This window comes from Lutjanus erythropterus, chromosome 12, assembly GCF_056507025.1.
Source record: "Lutjanus erythropterus isolate fLutEry1 chromosome 12, fLutEry1.hap2, whole genome shotgun sequence".
NCBI lineage: Eukaryota > Metazoa > Chordata > Actinopteri > Lutjaniformes > Lutjanidae > Lutjanus > Lutjanus erythropterus.
In genome coordinates this window covers 31,551,514-31,575,416 of record NC_139328.1, presented here as the reverse complement: position 1 = coordinate 31,575,416, position 23,903 = coordinate 31,551,514, and the positions used below count along the sequence as shown (strand labels likewise).

The 23,903-nt window shown below is 38.4% G+C and overlaps 1 protein-coding gene across 3 annotated transcripts in view; it reads left to right on the top strand.

Moving 5' to 3' along the window:
- Positions 1 to 3,855: 3,855 nt before the first annotated feature.
- The window catches only part of LOC146318257 (solute carrier family 12 member 7-like), a 41,388-nt gene continuing 21,340 nt past the window's right edge, over positions 3,856 to 23,903 (top strand). The window contains exons 1-3 of one of the 3 annotated variants that reach the window (XM_084732011.1): positions 3,856 to 4,043; positions 15,388 to 15,479; positions 16,107 to 16,232. In XM_084732011.1, the coding sequence (XP_084588137.1) occupies positions 3,896 to 4,043; positions 15,388 to 15,479; positions 16,107 to 16,232 (366 nt within the window). In that variant the 5' untranslated portion in view covers positions 3,856 to 3,895. Of the gene's footprint in view, positions 4,044 to 15,387; positions 15,480 to 16,106; positions 16,233 to 22,892; positions 23,038 to 23,903 lie in introns of those variants that run through there. The other 2 variants (XM_084732009.1, XM_084732010.1) reach the window with 2 other exon arrangements.

Here is a 23,903-nt window from a genome sequence, read left to right as displayed (position 1 = left end):
GTTTTGTGGTCCAACAGCACAGTGCAGGCAGTTGAAATTTATCCCCGGTGTGATGACACAAGAGGTCGTCCAAACCCTCCAGTATGTTTGCGCAGCTACCTGGTTTTCGAGTGGGGGAGTCAGTAAACAGGTAAAATGCTACAAATAGAATCCAGCCACTTAAGAATATAGTCTTGAGGGAGGGCGGCCTGTTCCCGGGTCTGCGTCAGCACTGACCTTTTTGCTGTTTGCTGAAGGGATTTGATTTCACCTCGAACTCCCTTGCTTTTCCCTTTTTTTCAACATTCACACTTAAGCCATCTGAGGAGGATAAAATGGCAGTTTTGTGCATGAAGGAGAAGCTGCGGTGGTTCAGTCACGGGCCAAGTGATAGCACATGAACGATAAGCTGCTGATTCCAGCAAAGAAATGTTTGGCATTTTTTAAGCAAGGTGGTTGGAGGTTTTGCATCATTCCAAACACCTCTATGAGCAAGCATGCATACTTGTGAAAATACATGCATGTACACATTTTGCACAGTGGCGGACTCTGGCTGTTTGAGGAGCAGGAGTGAAACAAATAGCAAGGGCACCAGCTGTATGCAGGGGGGAACCATGTTGTGATGCATTTATGGTGCGTTTATTGCTTGAATTAAAGTACTAGACATACTACATGTTTGTAATAAAACCACATAGGGAACTATTAACTATTTAACAATTTAGAGGCATGTGGAGAATCATTTTTTAGCACATAGGGCAACCTACAGGACACTTTATCAAATTTTTCCCACCGGAAGGTACTCTATAATGCACTTTATTATATTTTCTCTACTAGAGGGGCACCCATCTGGGCATTTCATCATGTTTTCTCTGGAAGAGCATTCTCAAAGGCACTTCATCGTGTTTTCTCCACTGAAAGGAAGCCCTAGAGGTCAGTTTATCACATTTTTTTTGTCCCCCCTCTTCTCCCACCCCCTTGAGTCCACCAGTGACTAATCATTTCAGTAAGGGGTCAGAGGTCAGGGCCAGCACAAAACATTGATTGAGTGCCTTGCTGAGGGGAAAATTCAACAGTGTAGATGCTTGTTGTTTCAAGTCCTCAAACCATGAAATATGTATCTCTGATTATTGCCACTGCCTGCTGTGAACCATCACTAAAACCTATTTGCAGTCACCTCCTCACTGGTTACTCACAAACTATAAATATGTGAGTTGGACATGGGCCGAACATCTCTCACTTTCTACTGTTCATTCTCAGCTTTAATGCTTCGTCCTCATGAACCTACAGCACCCTCTGCTGGCATCACATGGACTGACCTGATGGCTTCACTTTATCCTGTCAGTGTGTGTTGGAGAAAGTTTATATATCTTAAAAAACCTACAGAGACTGATTAGAATAAGAATCATACCAACATGAGCCACTTACACATAAAAAAAAAAAAGACTGATTAAAGTGAAGGTCAATAAAAAAATAAAACTCATGTAGATGTAAGATGTTTTTGTCTTGTGTCTTGTAGAGCTGGAGAGGGGAAAAAAAAGGAAAAATAATACTTACAGCTCCATTATACACCACTGTCTGAACAAAGCTGAACAAATAGAAGTTTTCTTTTGTGGTATGCAGTGTGGCTTTTGTGGCAGGAAGACTATCTGATATCAAGCCAGCTGCACAAGGGGTGTCCACAGGTTAAACATGAGGCATGTTTGCTTTCCCTACTGTTCCAGTCCAGTTCTGTTTATTGACGTCTACATTTCATGGCACACTGTATTTCATATTAACTCTTACATGTTTCAGCAGTTTTGAAATTGGCCTGGGGACGAATCGTTTTCAAAGACAAGCATCTGGTCAAACATCAGTTTCTATTTTCAAGAGATCTAATCCAGTATCAAAAATACATGTAGTTATTTTATTGGCGTGAATTGCAATTGGAGTTTTGGAGATATTGGCTTTAGAGGCATCTGCCTTCTCTCCAATATAATGTGACTAAATGGCATTCAGCTTGTGCTGCTCAAAGCTGAGAAAATATTTTAAAAATTCAAAACCAGTGTCTCTTTATAAAAATTTTGACTCAGTTACTCAAGATAATCCATAGACCTTGTTACAAGCAGTTTCATGTAGGAACTATTTATATTTATCTTTCAAGTTGAAAGAAAGTAGTTCCAGTGATTCTACCGAAAAAATACAAAAGTACAAAACAGTAGTTCCTAGATTTTTTTCTGCATGAAGGAAAAAGAGAGTTTTTCTTCTAAACACATTATACATGTTAGGACATAGTTACTGAAAACATTTGAAAAGACACTAGAACTATGTGATACTGAATTGTGGTGTTCCCTGTTGTTCACGATTCCTGTGTTCAAGATTCTTTGGGTGGATCTGGATCTCGGTGACGTGCTGGAGCCATGGTCCCCCAAGACTACATAAACCCCACGAACTGACACACAAATGACACCGCCTCGCCCTCCATAACGGTCAGTTATGAACGTACCTTCAGCGACTCTCTCAGTCCAAATCAGCCCAGCAGTTCACTTCAGCTCACTTCAGTTTCAGCAACCCGACACAGAAGAAAAAAAATATCACCTTGTCACCGTCCTCTGGTTCTGGTGGCTGAAACATTGGACATGTCCAATGTTCAGCTGTTAGATGGAGCGTCCATGTTTCAGGTCATTTTCAGGTCGTAGTGGTGGTTGACAGCTGAGCGGACACACCCTCAGTATTTCAGAGCAGAGAAATCTGCTCTCATTTTCATGATTTTGAGACCAAATTTTATATAGAATTTTATAAATAATTTTTTTAATCATTTAAATTTGTCTGGGTGTGTAATAAAACTTTTCTGTGGTGTGACAAACTTAGAACACACATGTGTTGTTACTTTACAGTAAAAGGGACATTTATAATACAGTTGTACTGAAGTGTCCAACAGAAATCCTACAAAAAAATAGTTACTGATAAAGACTCTTTTTATTACTTGCACTATTGTTTGAAGCTTACAGTGACAAAGATAAATGTCCAAACTCTTTTAGAAAACCTACGTAAGAGTGCCAGTCAAATCATTCCCACAAACAGAAAGACAATTCATGTTTACTTGTATTCATTGTTATTAGTTCAGTCATTTCTCCCTGTGGAGAACAGAGGAAAGTCACTGTCCAAGGTGTTTCCTTTGCTTTCACAATGCTTGTGCGCATGTGAGCATGTGGTGTCACTCTCTCCTTAACATCAGCACTTCACCGCTACCCATAATGCACTGTGGGAAAGGTAACACCCATTTTGTTTACCTGGAGGAAACCAGAGGCAGCAACTCCCTGAAGAGAAGAAGAGGAAACAAAGCCAGAAAAGAAAAGTTTGTGTTTAACTTTTCCTCATTATATATGAGCCAGTTGTTTTTGTAGTAAAAGGGGATTTTAGAGATACTTTGGAGACTTTTTAATAGAGACTTTAGAATTTGTTTTCCTACCTTTTGGCATTACAAAGGTGTGCGTGAGAGAAGTAGGACAGTCAGAGTAATGGGAGGAGCTGCAGGGCTCTCCATGTATGGACTCCAGCCTCTGTTCATATGGTAAATAGAGGGTCACATGGGGCAATAGTCTTGGAGCAGTGGGGGGGAAAAGGGAGGGAAAGGAACAAGGAGAGAGTGAAGACTCACTGCAGGACTTTGGCCTGCCTCACGTGCAGGAAGAGGCACTTTCACCCTGAGTATAGAGGACACTGAACAACAAGAAGGAAACAAAACAGTTGGAGTAAGTGCCATGTTGTAGTAAATCTGAATTCCCAGCTTTCCCAACTGGGGACTTAAGTCTTCCACTTGAATTCCTTTGGATATATTTCTCTTTCCTTGTGAGGCTGAGTTCAACGGAGAGTGCCTTCCTGGTTGTCGTCCCTGGACACATCTTCATACTTTCTTCCGGACAGCTGAAGTGCCAAGATGCCCACTAACTTCACTGTGGTGCCAGTGGAGGATGCAGAAGGAGGCAGTAACAGCGCAGCTGCAGCTGGAGACAACAAACCGGTCAGTTTGGGAAAACTTTTTGGACAGGCGAAGGATGAAGACAATTCACAAGAACCAAACTCAGGTAAGAATTCAGTGTAGGACAAAACCAGACATACACTTAAGGGGGGTCTATTTTCAGTACTCCCCTATTCCTGTTCAGGGTCATGAGGGAACTTTATCCTATCCCAGCATGCACTGGGTGAGGGATAGGTGTTAAAATCAGGGTTCCCATGGGTGCTGGAAATCCTTGATAATGCTTGATGAATGAATGAAATGTTTAATTTAATTTAAAAAAAAGCAAGACAGCAGCTTGTGATGTGTTTCAGCACTGATTTCAGCAGATATCCAAATTCAGGTATTGGAACTGGATCAGAATCGCATCTTTAGTGGGGCTGCATGATTTGGTAACACACTCACATTGTGATTATTTTGACTGAAATTGCAAAATGCGATACAATTGGGAAAATGATCAGTTTTGCATTACAATTTTCATGCTCACTGAAAAAAAAACCTATCAAAATTGTGATGATGTGATATTTATTGAGGCCTGAACCAAACAATCTCATCTGGAGAACAAGATTTTTAGGACAGGTCATCTCTGCTGCACTATAGTACCTCATTGTAATGCTGATTTCTCATGCATTTTTCCCTTTTCAAAATGTTGCGATTTGGTTCTGCAATTTAGATATTGTAGTATGTGTATAAATATGTAATTTACCACTGCTGGTAGGTGCTGGAAAAGCTTGAAAATGCACTTTGAAAAAACTTGAAAAGTGCTTAAATTTGTCTTTAGAAAAAGTGTAGGAACCCTGCAAAATGTGTAAGAACTATATGTGTCACTGTATAATTGAACATGGAAGTATGCTGACACACAGTCAGATACATGCTAGGGCAGGCACAATACACAAGCAAACACACAAACACACAGAGCTTTTAAGTATGACGTTGTTTGACTAGTTCGAACTTGCAAGGCAGCTTGATTGGTGTGGTAAGAAGGTGACTGTATGTTGTTATTGAAGTCCACACAACCCTGATTGATGGTTGAGGCTCTTGGGCTGTAGTGGAGAGCTGTATGTCTGTTATAAAAGAACATAACTTACAAAACCAGAGAGCCCTCACAGCAAACTGTGCAGAAGTAGCGGAAAAAATGTGTAAACTTTAAGAATTCTGTGAAACACCCCCTGAAAGTAGACATTTTGAACTATCTTCACTTTATACCTTTTTTAAGGGTGATCAACTCCAAATGTATTTCCACAATACTCGTCTGACTCACCAGTGGTCTGTATTATGAACAAAGCTCAACACAGCCACACTGTCTTTGCATGAGCTGGCTTGACAAAACCTAAAACTCCTGTCAGAGATAACTGGTATAATGATGGTGGTTATCAACTTGCTTTGTAAACCCAGACTTTCTTCTTTAGGTGCTGTGCACAGTTACATAAAAAGGAGCATTTGGTGTGCAATTAGACTCTTCTTCTGCACAAAAGAAAGCGATCATGAGTCGCCCACTTCTGTCAAGATGAACAAGTGGTTATGATGGAGAACCATGAAGAATATAAGAAATATTTTTATGGCACTATTGCTGTAAATGAGGATAGAGAGGATCGCTGGCAGAAAATCTCTAATCAACTTGATACGCTTTTTTTTTTATTTCTATTTCTAACTGACAGCAGCACATTAAACAATTAACGGTAATTAAATGAAAAAACTGAATGTCATTGATTCAGTATTATGCATGATAAACAGGATAGGCTAATCAATTTTCCAATCAGTGTTTGAGCTGCAGTATTAGCAGTGCAACACAGACATGGCAGCAAATAAGTTTCAAGCTTATAAACATAATTTGGGTTGGGGGGGTGTTTGGGTTTTATGTGCCCCCAAAGTTAAAGATAGGGGTGCAACGCAATTTCACTGGGATTTGAAAGGACCACGAATAAAGTGTTAGCATATGCTATGTGGTTCCTAATATTTAATTTACATAACATTTATGTTTTATGCAAAACACTTCTGGGTAAAATACTGGCAGAGACGGCAGCGTATGATTGGCTGTAGCAACAAATGACCCTCACTGAAGGAAGACGGCCAAAGAAGACGCCTGAAGAATCAGTCTGAAATCTCACACAAAGTGAGAGCTTTATCAGACTTTTGCTTTTTACATTTGAGTGATGATTAACTTTATGAGGCCGACGATATTTGACATTGCAGCGCACAACATTCAGAGGCAGTGGAAGCCTCTGAACGTGAACAGAATATGAAATCTGTCTCAGCTCAGCAACTATCATGACTTTGAAAACACCAAATGACTTGATTAGTGAATTTTGTTAGTTTATAACATGAAGAACTGTAAAATATCGCTCAGACAGACAGTGACAGATCACAGGCAGTAAACTTGGCATTTCGTCCTCACAGCGTAGCGAAGGTCAAGCTGCATGCAGCATGCAGAGTTGATATATGTTCATTATAATGTTGATTAATGTTTTTGTGCTTCTGTAATTATTACCATCATGAGACTGGTCATCTAACATTATGTAGGCAAACATTTTTGTCCCCTCAATGTTTAAGCCAAGTCAGCACCCATGAATACGAAGATAGACTTAAGGGAAGGTATGACAGATCCGACTAGTCAAGTCGTTTGGGGATTAATATGAATACATGTGATCCACTTTAATCATTAATCTGATACAATATGACAGAAGACAGTATGTTCGGCTGCTAGGTGGCTGCATCTGATGAATTCTACTCCAGATGACCACATGCTTTCGTTTCCAGGCTGACTGGGCATGTTTTACAGCAACATGCATAAACATGGCAATTCCTGTTGAGCAGGAATCTGTGGTCTATTTTGTGTTGTGACACAGATCCAACTAATATGGGTTGGTTGTTCTCAGTAAAAGCTGTGACATCAGTGTGGAGGTATTTGGAGCTGAGTGGTTAAGTCCTGGAAATGAAAGTAAATCAACTGACAGCAGCAGAGAGAGGGACAGTTTGAAACTTTGACTGCAACAAGATGATTGGCTCATTGAGGTCAGCTGATTGAGCTGAAGGGGATGGGGTGGTAAATAATGAGTTAGTATGAAAATAGTCTTCCTGATTTACCTTAATTTGCAGGTATTCTACAACCTGTTCCTTTAAAGTATCTCCCAGTTTGTAGGAAATGACAGCTTTATATCTCTTTATCACACCCAGACAAAGACAAACTGATTGATCATGGATGTGTTTATTTATCTGTCTGCATGCAGTTTGAAGCTGTGAGACTTTAAGAATCACACACACATACAAACTGATCTTATAGACATGCAGTTACTAAGCTAAGCTAAGCTAATTTAAGGGTCATTGCAGCCTCAAAGTTCTCCTTGCAGAGACACTTTTTTGTTTCACTCTCACATAAGTCAGGGGGTGTACAAGACACAGACGTAAAGATCAACGATTGAACTGATGCAGAAGCAGAGATGCCTTCCTGCATTTCTCATCATGCAACTCAATAGCATGAAATTTCCAACTTCAGACCTCCAAGCATTCCGGGTGCATGATGCAAAATGCAAGCAAATAACATGGCCAACTGCGACAAAGTTGTTTGGCAAGCCTACACACAATCTCACCAGTGCAGGTCTCTTGTCTCTTGTCACTAAACTGAGGAGGAAATCGTAACCAGATACTTGATAGCATTGGCAACATATCAGAATCAAAATCAGACATACTTTATTGAATTCCAGAGGGAATATTATTATTACATCAATTTACATGCAGAAAAGTTTTTACTAGATGATATTATGCATCCCTTTTAGTTGATGGTTTGCCTTTTTAAATGTGTGCTTCCATGGGTGCTGCCAATGTTCTGTAACGTCAGACAGCTGCTTCTCCGTGTAGTCAGGGTAGATGGATTTGAGTTTATAGGAATTTAAATTCTGAGTGTTGCTCGATTGCATTTTCCTAGTAGGAGGTTGGAAATGTCCAGGTTCTGAGTTGTCTGGAATGTAGCCCCCCTGCCCATGTGAATAAAGACCCACATTTTTCAAACTCCATACCACCTGTTTGTGATAACAGTTTTCTCTTAGCTGAGTTCTCCACTGATTTATCTCTGGACTCACATTACATTAATGGACTCATGATGGACAGTTAAAAAAAAAGTAGCAAAGTTGCTGCAGCACAACCAGGGACAAAACCAGTGCCTGCATTACCCACAGTGCAACAGGACTGCCAGCGGTGCAGCCAGAGATTCAGGTTTCATGCTACTAGCCACTTATATGGTCTCAAGCAGATGCGGAGCTAGATGAGGCTAGCTCACGTTCTAACTACCCGGATATTATTTTATTTAGGGTTATTTTCTATGACTCAAGAAAGCTCCCCCAGATCCACAGAAGAATTTTACAACTGTTTTCACAGGCTGAGCTGTATCCCTTATAACAAGTTAAAGGAGCAATATGTAGGAATTCAACATGCTAGAGTTGGAGCCATCAACTGTATATTAGGTTGTAGTCCTGTTTAATATATTGTCTGTGGTTGAAGCTAGTTGTTTTCCTCCTGCCCCCTCCTCCCCACACTCAGGGAAGCTCAGACAGGCTGCATGAACACTGCAGGAGTGCAGGATGCATGCCACATCGTAAACTGACAATAACAAGTAATGACACATCCTCCACTTTAAGTTGGTCAGCTGTTTATAACCCTATAAGTTGTCTGTCAATGTAAACCTAAGCCCATTGTCCTGAAAACAAGAGCCCACTGCTCTGAAAATACACACTGGACTATGAGTTAAGTGATTGTCTCACTCTGCCAAACTCCATTAACGTTTTGCTCAATTTAACATTAATAAATATCTATGCTTTCTGCAAAATGATTAATGATTTCTTATGACTCATAAGCTAACTCATGTTTCTGTTATCTCTGATGACACATCATTGACATTTAATGTTTTGTCGCAGTAAATATATTACAGATTTATCCTTTAACTGAACTTGATGTGAAAGATTTCTGGAATCTGCTCTAGCAAAAAATCTACGCCTTTAATGAGAGTGCTGTAAAGTATCATACATTCTTTTGTTAGTGTCAGTTCAGTGGGCACTTTTAAAGTCACTGAGTGTGCAGTGCTCTAAAGGGCACACACCCATATATATGTACACACACTGTGCTGATTAGACACGATTCCATCTCGACAAACAACAACATCTCAGTCCCATCATTTTCCAAAGCAGTATCTTATGACCAGTGTCATGGTTCATATTGTTCCATTTTCTGCTGCTTTCCAGGTCTTGAAGAAACCTTTATTTATTTGTTTGTTTGTTTTTCTTTTGCTGCCTTTATAATTAATAAAGGATAGCCTAAGGTTAACAGGGAAAGAGGAGAAAGATAGAGGGGACGACATGCAGCAAAGGGCCATGGGCTGGAATCAAACCACTGTTGCTTCTGAGTACAGACCGTCAGTATAAGTGGCGATGTCCCCTGAGCATTTAACACAGAGCACTTCTAGCAACTGTATAGCAGAAAAGGATATTAATCATGTAGCATTGTTTCCTTTGTGTTTGTCTGGTGGGGTTGGCTAACTGCCAGAGGCTGCCGTCCTGCTTCAAAAATCCTCCTGCACAGAGAAAAGGAAGTGTATTTTTAGTTAAATCCCCTGTGACCTTTGTTTGGTTGGTTATCACTTGTGTAATTACTCAACAGGCCGGTTTTGACACTCAGTCTCTGACTGACTTGCATAGGGTGTGTGGATAGAGATATGGGTTTGACATATTGATTTAGCAGCATGTTGTTGTACACGTCTGTATTGTACATAATGTGATGCTGAGTCTGCTGCTGTATAAACAGAAATATGGACATCTGCTGGTTAACATGATGACTGCATGGGAAGCTTTTTAAAATCATGGATCTTGTCTAAGAAAATGAAAGAACAGCATGTGAGCATGTGAGAAAATTACCACAAGTAGTCTTAATAAAAATTAAGTTTCAAAATAAGGCATCGAATGAAGTACTCCATCGGTAGCCCTAATAATATATTTACTGTACTGAATCATAAAATGACCATGATATGTCATGAGAGATAAAGAAACTGCTAAACTTTGCTAAGCTAAAATGCCTGTTGGTCCAACAACAACTCTGCAGCCATGTTACCTGTTGAAATTTCCATTTTAGTCTGGAATGTCCGTTTTTGTTTGTCCGTTTCATGTTTATTAGAGTTCAAATTAACGATAAAACACTTTAATAGAGAGTCAATCTATACCATCTATGGCTCCAATTGACTATTTCAACTACTTGTTTTTGTCAGGGGCTTATAAATTTATTTTTCATCTCCAGTTTGAAGTGACTACATGGAGTTATTAACTGGTTATTGCAAGACAAAATTATACTTTTTAATCAAATAATGTTTTATGTTATATACTAAATGGTTCAACTGAATCGATGGAAAAAAGCTACTGTTACATCGGGCCAAAAATTAGCAATTATATTTATTGTATTTAACAGTCTGAAACACACTAAGGAACCTATAAAATACTTTTTCCAAAACAATACTATTAAGATGTTAAGGAGCAGTATTTTACTTATGGGTAAAGTAAATAATTGAGTTGGAAAACTGAAAGCCTTACACTGTTGATCTGACAGCAATCAGATTAAGTAAACTGGACTTAAAGCCGCTGTACTCACATAACACGTTATCTTGAGTTGAAAAACTTAATTTGTTTGTGTTACCACTTGAAGTGATTCTTCAAAGTCGGTCCAACAGTTCTCATTTTTCAGTTTATGTTGAAATGTTAAAAATAAGTGGGAGGAGATTCTTTTTCTTTACTTTTGTGGTTATTTGAGTGGAAACACTACCGTTTTGTACACAGGGACCTCTAAAAGCAGAAGAGAAAAGTTCCTTACTGCAGTTTAAAACGTAATCCAGCATCAACTTCAAACTTGCACTCGGGGATGTTTAACTTTTAAACTTGACACTCATTTTTAGATGCACTGAGCAAAAATAATCAAGTTCCTATAAGAAAGTTAAGGGACAAACTCAACTCAACAGACATTTTACACAGCGGCCATATTGATATGAAATAGTTTGGTAAACACAGGTGTTACCAATGATACTAATTAAGATTCTGTTCCATTTAGTGTAGCTGAGCCTTTCCATTGAGGAAACATGAACAACAGCAGCAGCCTGACTCTGTCTGACCTAAATGGAACAGAACCTTAATTAGTATCACTGGTAACACCTGTGTTTATCCCACCAGGTTGGCGCGCTCGTTTTTACCACCAGAGGGGGCTGCTCGTTACAGCAGCCTCATAAGTCTTCTTCTACTAAATCATTATTTGCGCTAGTTTTAGGGAAAACTGCAGTGGAAAAAAACTCAGCAACAAGTGTCAGGTGGACCAACAACATCACCACAGACGTCTTTTGAAGCTGAAGCTAGGGTGGAGAGAAAGGGCAGGAGGAAGACTGCACAGGAGGAAGGGTAGAAGTGGAAAGGTAAAGAGCTAGCTAAACTATTTTTGCTAATGCTCCTGTTTTTCCTGCGTCTACCCAGAGACCCCCCGGTGGCGGTCACTCTAATATAGTTTTATAGTATATTAGTAGCTTCGATTGAAGGTCAAGTTTAGTTTTTTTATTCCACAAAACACTGCTGGAGTTTTACAGGATAACAGCTTTGCAGAATCTTCCAGACAATGAGAGTGAATGGTGACCAAGTTTTAAATGGGGGAAAAACAACTGGAAAAACAAAAACACGATCGGCACTTTCCCTTTGAATGCAGAGTGTTCCTTAGTTATGCTGAAATGCTTTAATCAGAGATTGAGGAAATGTGCTACGCTGAAATACTTTCTTCTTTGACAGCAAGTCTTCAGTCAGTATGTCCTCTTTTGAAATTTCCATGTCAGTTTCTGACAGGCAGTGCCTTTTTTTTCTTTCTATGCTGTTATTCATTTTTTGCTGTCATTTGCTCACATTGCTGGATTAATTTGGCCAACAAGGTCTTCTCAAAGGAGGAGAATTTAGAGCTTCTCTGCCAAGTCATCATGAGTAGGCAAGTTTTAACTAACTTTTTTTTACTTAGCTAGCAAACAATGTAATGTTTTGTTAATCTTTTGTTTATCTTGCAAACAGTGCAACGTTTTGTTAACTTTATAGCAGGTAAGCACACATTGTAACATCATATTAATAATGTAGCTAGTTTGCAAACAATTGTTAGGGAATACAGAGCTGCCAAAAGGGGTTTCCTCCCTTTTTTTGCAGGCCCTGATTTATATTCAGAATTATTTATTATTTAGATCTTTTTTTTCATTCATTCATTCATTTATTTATTTTTAATTTGAGTAAGTATCTCCATACTGATTTAACTCTAAATTCGGTTTACACAAATAAAGTTGGATTTACTAAATGAAGATTAATTGTTAATTTGCTAATTTTAAACCTAAACTAATCTTAGATTAAATTCATCTTTGCTGGTATCAAGATTCAATCAAGAATCAACCAAGTCGAGATTAACAAGATTTGGTCAAGGTTCACACACAGTAAACATATGTGTGTTAGTTTCTAGAGTCCAAAAACAGTCCACATAATTAATAACAACAACAAACAACAACAAATAGTAATTACCAACAATTGTTAACATTTATTGCATGCGCTGCTGACAGAAATAAAGTATATAAGGTTAAGAGGTAAATATTGCCCTTTTTACAGCATGCATGTGCTGTTATCCAGCTGGTGTCCACATGAAATTTTACATGTGTGTGGTGTGAGAGGCCTTCGATGCACTGCAGTGTTTAAGCATCTACATATAGGAAGTTAGCTTGTGTATGACAACTTCATTATTGTTGTTTTCATGCTTTATCCTGCCTCCTGTTGGTTTTACATCACTGTGGTGAACACAGTTACCATAGAAGTTATGAAATATTTATCAATGTGGCATAGTTTGTCACAGCTGACTTGATGGAGCCCAGGTGTCTCTTTGTTTATTATTCAGTATTATTTAATACAATTTTATGTGAATATACAGATGATCACAAGAGTTATCTTGCCATATTCCTGAAACCACAATATCAGCACAGAAAAATATGACTTTATTCCCTGTGCAAACAAAGGCAGAGAAGTTGTCTTACTTCCTTATTTCCTTTCTTCAGCCTAATGTATTCCCTTGTGTCATTTATATTCCTGTAATAATCCAATCAACAGCTTAAGATAAAAAGAGAGTGACTTCTCAGTGCCGCAAAGCTAACACTGATTACAGATCTAACCCTGACCTTAACCTCTGCACAATGGTGTTATATATTTTTCAGAAAGAATCTTTCAGTTTGTTTAAAGGGCTGAGGTTCTGGCTTGCAGCCCACTGTGGACATGAATGTCAGAGAAACTATCCATTGTACTCAAATAATCTTCCTCATTGATTCCTTATTGCATGCTTGGATTTTGTTATAATCCTCACCGTGTCATGTGTCATCATTCACAGTAGAGTGTTCTTCTTATGGCACAGATCTTCAGTGATCTCACCGCTATTTAGGCCTTGGGTTCTTCGAGGCAATAAAGACATCAGTGTGCTACGTGATAACATATCAGACATATTAAACTGAGACCACTGACTGCAAAACAACCAGGGGCAAGAGAAATCAAACTGAGAAGCAGCTTGAAAGGCACTTCTTAATGTTACTCTATGCTGCTTTATCTCCTCAAGTGTGTACAAAAGCTGATTGTTGCCAAAGGAAACTGAAATCTTTGGCCTTTATTTACCATAAAGCATATCGGACCCTACTATCACAAAGTTTAAGAAGAAACAGCTGTATAAAAAGTCATTAAAGTATGGAGTGCTATGAATCCATATAGTAATTCGGACTGATACAGGTGTCATCTGTATCACATTGTTGGATGGTTTACTGGTTAACAACAAAGAGAAAGTAGTGATTTCAAAAATATCACTATATCAGTATTGAATATTTGAAGTAGTTTCAATACTTTGTTTTTGCAGTATTGATAGGGTGGCTTGACATTTCATGAGTTACACATGTGGATGCTACCTGTTCATGGCTGAAACCGATGCACCAGACTTTTGTAGTTCCTTCAATTTCCCGCCTATCAGTGGCTGTATAAGACGCTTCTGTGATTGGCTGTTGTAAAGACCGCCTGTGCTGTGACTCGCTTTTGTCAACTACTCCCGTGTGGTAATTGGCTTAGGGCTGCACGATATTGGAAAAAACTGACATTGTGATTTTTTTTAACCCTGCGATATATATTGCAATATGAAAAAATACAGGAATTTTCACCAGATGACTTGAATAGCACTTTATGTTACTGCTGCCATCTTGTGGACAATTAACCTGCACTGATCTTGCGACTCACTGCATATGCAGGGGCGTGGTCCACTTTGGCAAACTGATTAAGAACGATTGTGATTGGTGGATCGCTGCACGCGGTGTGTGTCAGGTACCCTTAAATTAGGTGATTTCGTTTGCCTCCTACATTGCAGGACCTGCGATGTGACTATTGCGCACACGTACATTGCGATGACGATGCTCAAACGATATATTGTGCAGCTCTAAATTGGCTGTTGTAAAATCCCTTTATGCTGTGATTGGAAGTTCTAAAAAACACCCTGTGCTGTGATTGGCTGTTGTTAAGTCCCCCTGTGTTGTGATTGGATGTTGAGAAAAATTGTATTTGCTGTGACTGGCTATTGTAAACTCTGTTATAAAATATATCAAAATGAGAAATTTCAGTATCGTGATAACACTCGTCCAGTGTGAAATATTTAGGGAGATTTATTGGCAGAATATAGCAGGAATGGAATAAAATATTCCTATGATTTCATTAGTATAGTCACCTGAAAATAAGAATTGCTGTTTTCATTAACTCAGAATGGACTGTTATATCTGCAGAAGACGTAGGTCCTCTTCCATGGAGGACAACATGTTGCATCTCCATGTTTCTATTGTAGCCCAACATGGACAGACCAAATACTGCTTCTAGCCTTTTGTGTTTTGCACAAGTTTCACAGCCGCTGTAGTTTCTCCTACATATTTGGGCAGGGAGGAGAGATGCTCGCAATGTGCAGGCTCACTATTAGATGCCACAAAATCTTAAACAATGGTCCTTGAATTTTACAGCGTGCATGTGAATTTTCAAATAAGTAGCCCCATTTATTCACAAAGACCTCACTGTTAACATGTAAATGTTCAGTGTCTGGCAATAATTGTTGGAAAGCCATATATATATAAAGATATAAAGCCTTAATTTTCATTTGTGTTGTTTCTTTTCTACAAAAACATCTCTCATTGTCTGAAAGTGCCCTAATCAGACAGCAGCAATAAGTTTCATTTTACCTGCATTTGTCAAAAAAAGTCGACTGATGATGACACAAATTAAATGCCATTGAAAATCAGCATCCTCCTTCCTTTGTTTTCTTGTTGCTCTATTAAAGTGTGCATCTTTCAGTATGGGTATTTTTCCTGTGTGCCCCACTAGGAGATGACAGTCAGAGAGAGTCCAGTCCATTCATCAGCTCAGACAATGACACAGAACACTATTATGAAGGCAAGAACATGGCCTTGTTTGAGGTAAGACAAAATGTTTTTTTTCAAATGTTCACTGTTAATGATGGTTAAAATATTTGATGCAGATAACAAAAATCTGTGTATGTTTAAAGCAAATTCAAGCATATGATCAGTGATGCAAGAAGATGCATTTTGTGTGAGATAACAAAATAACCAATTGCAGGTACATTATTGAAAGCTGACACAAAATGAAAGACTGGTATATAATCAGAAGGTTGCTAGTTCCAAACCACCACATGGGAAACAAAGTGCTTCACACTCTGCAGCAAATTGAAATCTACTAATTATATAAGCATTAGATGTTTGTCATAAGACAGATAAAACCAATTCCAGTAATGTAAGATAAAAGAAAAGAAAAAGACAATCAAGAATATGAAACACAATCCAAGTAAAATAAAAAAAAAAAAAACACAAGTGAAATCAATAAAACTATGAAGAGCCTGAACAATAATTAATAAGATCCTAACATAAGTTTTAAAAATCTTGGATAAAATGGGAGTGATGTGGTCAGGCCTCTTGGTTCTGGTTGTTAAAGTGCGCTCCTGTTGTATGTGGTTGTACTGTTCAGATGTGGTAAGGTGTTGATAGAAAAGAACGTGCCTGCTTTTTTCTCATTCTGTCTCTCTGCAGGAGGAAATGGACAGCACCCCTATGGTGTCATCACTTCTCAACAAGCTGGCCAACTACACCAACCTGACTCAGGGTGTTCGTGAGCATGAGGAGGCTGAGGACGGGGTCAGGAGGGTCACTGTCATGGTACGGACCACTTTTTTTAAGCTGCTGAAAATTTTAATGACAGAAATTACAGATTCAGGTTTACAGCCTGTATGATCTTTAGTCCGGATAGTCAGCAGCCTTGATACTTGCTGTGATGTCTTGAGAGGTCGGGAGCTTTTCTCTTGGGCTTTTGAGGTGTAGTTGCAGGGAATGATAAATTCATCAGAAATTCACTTTATTGAGTCTTTTCTTAACAGGACAACATATTCTCAGCAGATAAACAAAACCAAAACTGGGATTTAAATGAAACTGAATTATGCTGTCTTCTTTCTAACAGCAACTCTCGCCCTGGCTGTCCTCCTGACTATGGGTTTTGTAGTCCTTTAATGGATACCGTGATGGGTTGTAGTCCTTACTGCAGCAATTGGGATGGGATATATTTCTTATCTATGACACAACCTCTCATGACATCACATGCTGTAGAAACAAAGTCTGGCAGGTTTTTTTATCATCTAAGGGGCACTTCAGTAGTGAAGTCCTGCTTGGATAAATTTTCTTCAGCCCGCATTCAGAGTAAGCTCTGCCTTAAAAAACACACAACCCTCTCATTCATTTGAATGAATGCCACGCTCCCCTCAACACTGTGTAAGCCCCATGAACTGACAGACGTTGGAGTTTAAGACTTTTTTCTTAAAAAATGCTTAAACCAATTCATCAAGAATCAAAATTAATTTAATAACTGATTATTAATCGATTAAGTTTTCATGTGTGTTTGTTCTGAGTTATTGCAACAAGGCCTTATCACAGGCTATCAAATACCGATGTTGCTTTGTTATGCTATGTTATGTAACTTCAAACTCAAGTGACAATTCTTGGTTTTCACATGGGTACTAACCCCAGCCTCCTTGACAAAAGTCCTGTTTTTGTTTGAGTCAATGCCAATGTGGTGAAACTTGTTGAGCGTACAGGCAGAGGGCTCTATAAGATATAGACACCACCACACACTTGTAGTGGGTCATAAGTGCAGATTATACATTTAAATACATACCAGCATTTATCAACCAGTTAAATATTTCCATCTGTCATTATGAAACCCAATTCATATTTTTTATAAATGTATTAAATAAAACCACTGGAAAAGATATAGTAATTATTTATTGGGTATCTTATTTGTTATTCAGGAATCTTTAAGATAAAAAGCATGATAATAAATGGAATATCCTTCAGATTTTAGGTGTAGGATGAGTTTCAGCAGAAACAAGTTTTGCTTTTCAGTTTTCAAGTTTTACATACAGTTTACTGTGGACTTTGATCTCTGGAAAGATATCCCGAGGAGATCAAGTCGCTCATAAACACTTCTAAAGAATGGGCTGTATTGTAAGAGATGTGACTTTTAATAAGAATGACTGAAAGTCTTTCATCTTATAATTAGTAGATTTTGATGTTATACAGAAGACATACAGTTAACAGTTAGCTACTCAAAGGGACTCAACAATATGAAACTGCGTGATTGTTATGCTACAGATTTAGGTTTTAGAGACTGTTGTGTCATTGCTGAGTGGCAAACATGCACCACATGGGGTGTCTATTTAATTATACAAAAAATCTTTGATGTATTTGAGGACCAGTTTTGTTTTTGACATTTTTTGTAATCATTCATTTAATTTTTTAATTACTTTTTCTTTGCAGATTTGTTCCTCTATAATAATATTTAATCCTGTATTACATCAAGCTTTAAGATACACTTTATAATCTGACCATGTTAGCACAGTCGCACATGTTTTGTGTGTGTGCTTACATTCACTTTAGTTAACAGTGTAGAAATTGTTGCCATTTCAATGCACAAACCCGCGATTTTAGAGGACAGAGTTTAAGAAACGTTACATTAGTTCCATATGAATAAGGTGCTGAAATATTGCTGTCTAAATACTGTAGCTGCCTTTTGAATGCATTGTAGGTTTAAAACAAGTATTGAACAATATAATATTTATATTATGTATAAATTATGTATAAAAAATCCTATACATAAATATGCGTGGATGGAAATGGATAAAAAGTTATTTTAAAGCACTTTTCAGAGCTTCCAGTTTGCACAGTGCAATTTACTTCTGCTTTTCCAGTGAAGGACATAAGTAGGGCTGCAACTAATGATTATTTTCATGATTGAATATTTTGGTGACTTGGCCCTGGATTAGTCAGTTTTCCCAAGGTGGCATGTCAAATTGCTTTTTTTGATCATTGATAATTAATCAATTAGTCAACTAATTGTTGCAACTCAACACTAGTTAATTTCTGCAGTGGAATGTTGAATTCAGCACAAATTGTGAAAAATCTCTCTTAAAACTGTGTCTGAAATTAAGAAAAAAGTACCTTATTTTGGACACCGTAGGTTGTCAGTGCATCACTGTCTCCCAGTTGAGTGGCTGGATCTTTTTTAAATCTGACAAAGTGAAGTTTCTTTGACGATATTAGTGAAGAAGAAGGAGAAGTGGAAATGGGTTAGATAGCAAGAGGAATGGGGAGACAGAGGTAAGAGGTGTTTTGAGGCAGATAGTGAGGACCAAGATATCCTTCCCTTTAAAGTCTGTCTGTATTGAATCACTTGAGGTTCATGTGACACAATGGATGATCTGAGAGGTGAGGGCGGGCAGCCCATGAAAAAAAGGGAGGGGAAATTGCTGTGTAGCAGTGGCACTATAACATGCATGCAGCTATATGTTGGTAGGTTCCTTTTATCTGTCGCTTTAGTATCTATATTCTTTAGATTAATTCGCCTTATAGATATAGGCTTTTAATGTGAATTTATGTCCCTCAAAATTTCTGGGTGAAGCAGACAAGATGTAACTCTTTTTTGCAGCAGTAAAATGGCAGAAGCGAAGACACTAGAATAGAACTGAGTGAGTGCTGTTTTCAATCAACATAACAGCACAAATAACTGAATGATATTGTTGCATATTGGACAACATATATGCCGATATAGACTGATACAGCTTTGATCATGTTGATAATATTGGTCAACTGATATATTGGTTGGGCTCTGATATAAAGTGGAAGGTTAAGGGTAAGCTACAAAAACTGATTTTGTGAAGTTTTAAAATGCTCCTCCCAAAGTGTTTGAATATGTCAAATAATTTTCAGAATATTGCGCCGTTATTTTCGGGAAGGCCCCAGAATTCTGATGGTCCTCACACCAAATGTACATAATGTCCCAAATGTTATTAGCGTTACTAGTTAAACCAAACACATATCAACTGATTAATGACATAACACTCTCTGTGGGCCCTCTGTGAACAGTAGTGCTACTCACACTTAAGTGCTTTACAAACAACCTAATGTGGTTTCTTTGATAGTATCTTGATAACTGTAGTTATTATCAACCTTTGAACACAGTCACAAAGTCACAAGGTCAATCACATCACCTTTGTACACAGCCTGGTGTGTCATGTAAATAACCTGCTTAGCGTGGGAAAAAGACCTGATATCACAGTAACTTCACGAGTAAGACTTGTGTAAAGGTTGTGGTCAGGAAAGACACTTTTCCTCTGCTCAAATACAGAGTGCAGCTGTGAACTCAATGGGTGTGTGTAGCAGTCAGTCTTCTCACTGCTGGTTGGCTAACAGCTGTTCAATCTGCTCAGTAAACTTCCCCTCAGCCTTCACAGAGAGGAGAACTATGTCAGTGGTGTGGGAGTTTGCGTTTAAGCGCCAAGTGGACGTGGACACTGGAGGCGTTTCCTCCCTTTTGTGCCAGCTGGCATACTGGCTGCTGATAGTGTTTAAAATGACACACACAAAGATAGAGCTCCATGTTCATATGTGCTTCATGTGGTGTTTTAGTGGAATTTCTGACAAATTTTATCCATTCTTGATCGGTAAGAAAAATGTTACATTTTGCACCGAATCAGTATAACCTAAAAACCACTGTTTTAAGTTTTTTTTTAAACTTATGAGACATAATAGAGCATGGGAATGTCCATCATATACTTCCATCATTATGTTCCAAGCCCTTCTACACTCTGTGACTAGAAATACTTGACAAAGAGTGCATCGAATTAATTTTCAGGTTCCCAACTTTAAGATGATGCATACCACTTCTATGTGGCATATACTGTTGACCTGCTATCTCCCCCTAAAATACCCCATTAAAAATGTCAAAAATAATCCTTTGCTGAGGAGGGGTGGAGTTTTTTTTTTTTTTTCAAAGTTTCCCTTTTCCATTCATGGATGATGCCTACAGTTTATATTATATAAGGATACTGAGTGAGTTGTGTATAATTAAAATATCATCTGGTTGTGTGTGGGATTAAATGGACTGTGTCCATGTATCATCAGTGACAGACAGCTCTGTACTGTAAAAGTCAGTCTCTTTATTGTTGCTCATGAAGGGCAAAATCAGTTAAAGGAAACAGCTAAAGGATTAGTGTGACATTTTGGGTAATACTCTTTTTTTTTTCTTGAGGGTTAGATGAGAAGATTAGCACCACTCTCATATCTATCTATTGAAGCTACTACAGTTTTTAACTGGGTATGAAACAGTCCCAGTGTATCACTGATGCCTCTGTGTGACCTACATGACCAAAGGCAAACATCAGCCTGAAGATCGTCTATTTTTATATAGCTGTTCTTAATGGCTGCCACCAGGTTGGATTTTCCTTGAAACTAGATTAAATAAACCTGTGTTTACATTTTCCCAGGCGAAATTACAGTGAGTAGTACATTAGCCAATTAAAATGAGAAACACATGTACACATTTACATGTTTGTTTTGACAGTATATTTTGTGGTTATCACTTTTGTCCATCGGGGTCTCCAAACTCAACACAATATTAATGATCCTCGTAGTCACTTTAAATATGAAGCTACAGCCAGCAACACACTAGTAGTTTAGGATAAAGGCAGAAAGTGGGGGGATGTGCCAGTCTGACTCTGCTTGAAAAGAACAAAATCCTCCAGCTCTAAAAGTCACAAATTAACATTCATTCATTTTCTGTAACTGCTTGTTCCGTAAGGGTTGCGGGCTGCTGGAGCCTATCCCAGCTGACATTGGGCAAGAGACAGGGTTCACCCTGGACAAGTCGCCAGTTCATCGCAGGGCTGACACATAGACAGACAACCAGTTACACTCACATTCACACCTACGGGCAATTTAGAGTCACCAATTAACCTAGCATGCATGTCTTTGGACTGTGGGAGGAACCCGGAGAGAACCCACGCAGACACGGGGAGAACATGCAAACTCCGCACAGAAAGGCCCTGCCCCAGCTGGGGAGCTGGGGGATCAAACTCAGGACCGTCTTGCTGTGAGGCGGCAGTGCTAACCACTGCACCACCGTGCCGCCCACAAATCAACATGTTATATCTTATTCCATAGAAAACAGTATAAACAGTTGACAAGTTATAATTTTATGGGTGTTATGTGCTCCACTGTCTTGTGGCCAAGCATATTTGCTTTGTCCCTTGTTAACATGTTAATTAGTGAGTTTTAGAGTTGCTGGTAGGTGAGTTTTGTTACATCCAGACAAAGCCAGGCTAGCTTTTTCTCCATCTCCAATCTTAAGTTAGTAGTTACTGTAGTGTAGTTGGTGTCTGGGTTGCCTTAAAATTTTAAGGTGATTGAATTTGAAAAGACAAGTTGAGACAATTTTGTAATGATTCAAAACAAATAAACTTTTCTAGTCACAAGTCACTGAGAAGTCAGCTGATGTTGATGTTTCTTGAGAAACTTAATTTAATGAGTCGATTGAACTGCATTTCATTCACTGATCTCATCATTTCAAGTCAAAAGACTTGTAAGTTAGAGGATATTGTGTTAAGAAGTTCTCAAGTCTTTGAAATTGAAGTTGATTTGCTAATTGGCTGCTGGCTTTCCTCAGTTTCCAGTATTAATGCTATGCTAAGCTAGCTAGCTGTAGCTTTATATGTCACAGGCCTGATATGAGATCATTTGTATAGCCCAGGTTGAAAAATTTAATGCAATATACTGCAATAGATTTTTGACTTTTGAGAAAAACTTTAAAACCTCAGGGAGAGCCACAGAAGAGGGATCCCCCACTCAGGATGGACAGATGTGCAATAGATGTCACGTGTTAAATACAGAATTTGATGACAGAGTTTAAGCACAGCTCCCAAAATGTCAAACAATTCTTTTAAGGATAAGGTTTGTCCATAACGAAACTAAACTGGATTTGTAAGGCTGTTGCTCCAGTGCACAGCAACCAGTATGAGTGCAAAGCTATGTGTCACTTGCTTTAAAGTACATTTTACATGGAATAGATTACTATATTTTTGAAAATTTAGCCTACAGGCATTTAAAAAAGCAGATGGAATGTGAATTACTTGCATCTGATGACATTTTCATCCCCCCACACTGTGAGGAATATAATTCCTGCAGGGAAATACTGAACCCTGTATCCTGTGTAGGTAATCAAAGAGAGTTCATCTAAATATACTGAGTCTGAGGAGTCAAATCATATGAAATCACATGAGAATATGCTGCAGTTACTACACTATTTGCCTCCTTGAACATCCAGAATCTTTGGGTGAACACACAGGGGGACCTTGGACTGTGGCTTTGTATAGAGGCATTGATGATGTTTTACTAAAACCCGCCCCCTGAATGATAGCTGTGTTTCTTCTTTGAGAGATCTGAGGATTGAGACAAAAAAGAAGGAGTCAGCTTATGCAGACAGAGTGAGGGGGAGAAAAACGGAAAAGAAAAACAGAGTAACACAAGAGAGAAGATGTGGGAGATCTGGAAATCAACATCAGGCACGTCACAGTATTTAGACAGACAGCTGAGTGCAGTGGAGAAAGCCCAGGACAAAGTGTTTGTATCTCGAAAAATGGTATGTAAACTTGATTTTTGTGCTGTCTGTGTGATGCATACTGTTAATTTTATGGAAGACAATAAGAAGGGATAATGTTACTGTGACTGTTAGAGCCTAAACAAAATAATGTTGCTTTGTACCTAAAGCTGTTGTATGGATCAAGGATGATATTTTACCTGAAGAACCTGCTCCACGTTCAAGGTAGAATCAGTAGGGTTTGTATGAGCTGTTCATAAACACACCAGAAAGTTAGCTGATTGTTGGGTCTCATCTCCAGGATGTTGGTAAAGCATCCCAAGCACAGCAAAATAATGAGAAGATAAGGAAATGTTTATATGAGTGTATAAATTGGAGCGGCGGGGGTTGAATTTGGTGTACTTCGGTGTACTTTTACTTTATTAAAAATATTTTGCTTTTGTGTTTTTTAATATTGTCAGTGTGGATCTTTGAAATTTAACATTTAATTAATAATTTCATGTTCAACACAAAGAACAAAGCAATTACAGTTCTTAGTCCTAGTCTTCTCAGCTCCCTTCCCTCTTTTCTCTTCCCCCTGTTTTTTTTTTGTTTTTTTTTTGTTTTGATTTATTTCAATTTGTATTGCCTTCAGGCACATCCACCAAAATTGAAAATCCTTGTAAATCATTTTTGTAGGGTATCTTTGGGTCATAAATGACAAGCAAACAGCTGTGTTGTGTTTTTAAACTTTGAAGTCCCCCTCCTCTAGTGTTTTAATAGTAATAAATAATAATTATTTTTATTTATAGCGGCTCTCAAACAGGGGGTGTAACTCAAAGACATTTATAAAGAAGTGAGGAAACAAGATAATAAGTGTAAAGTGCAAAATCGGAGGATAAAACCAAGCAATCAGATGAATAACAAGT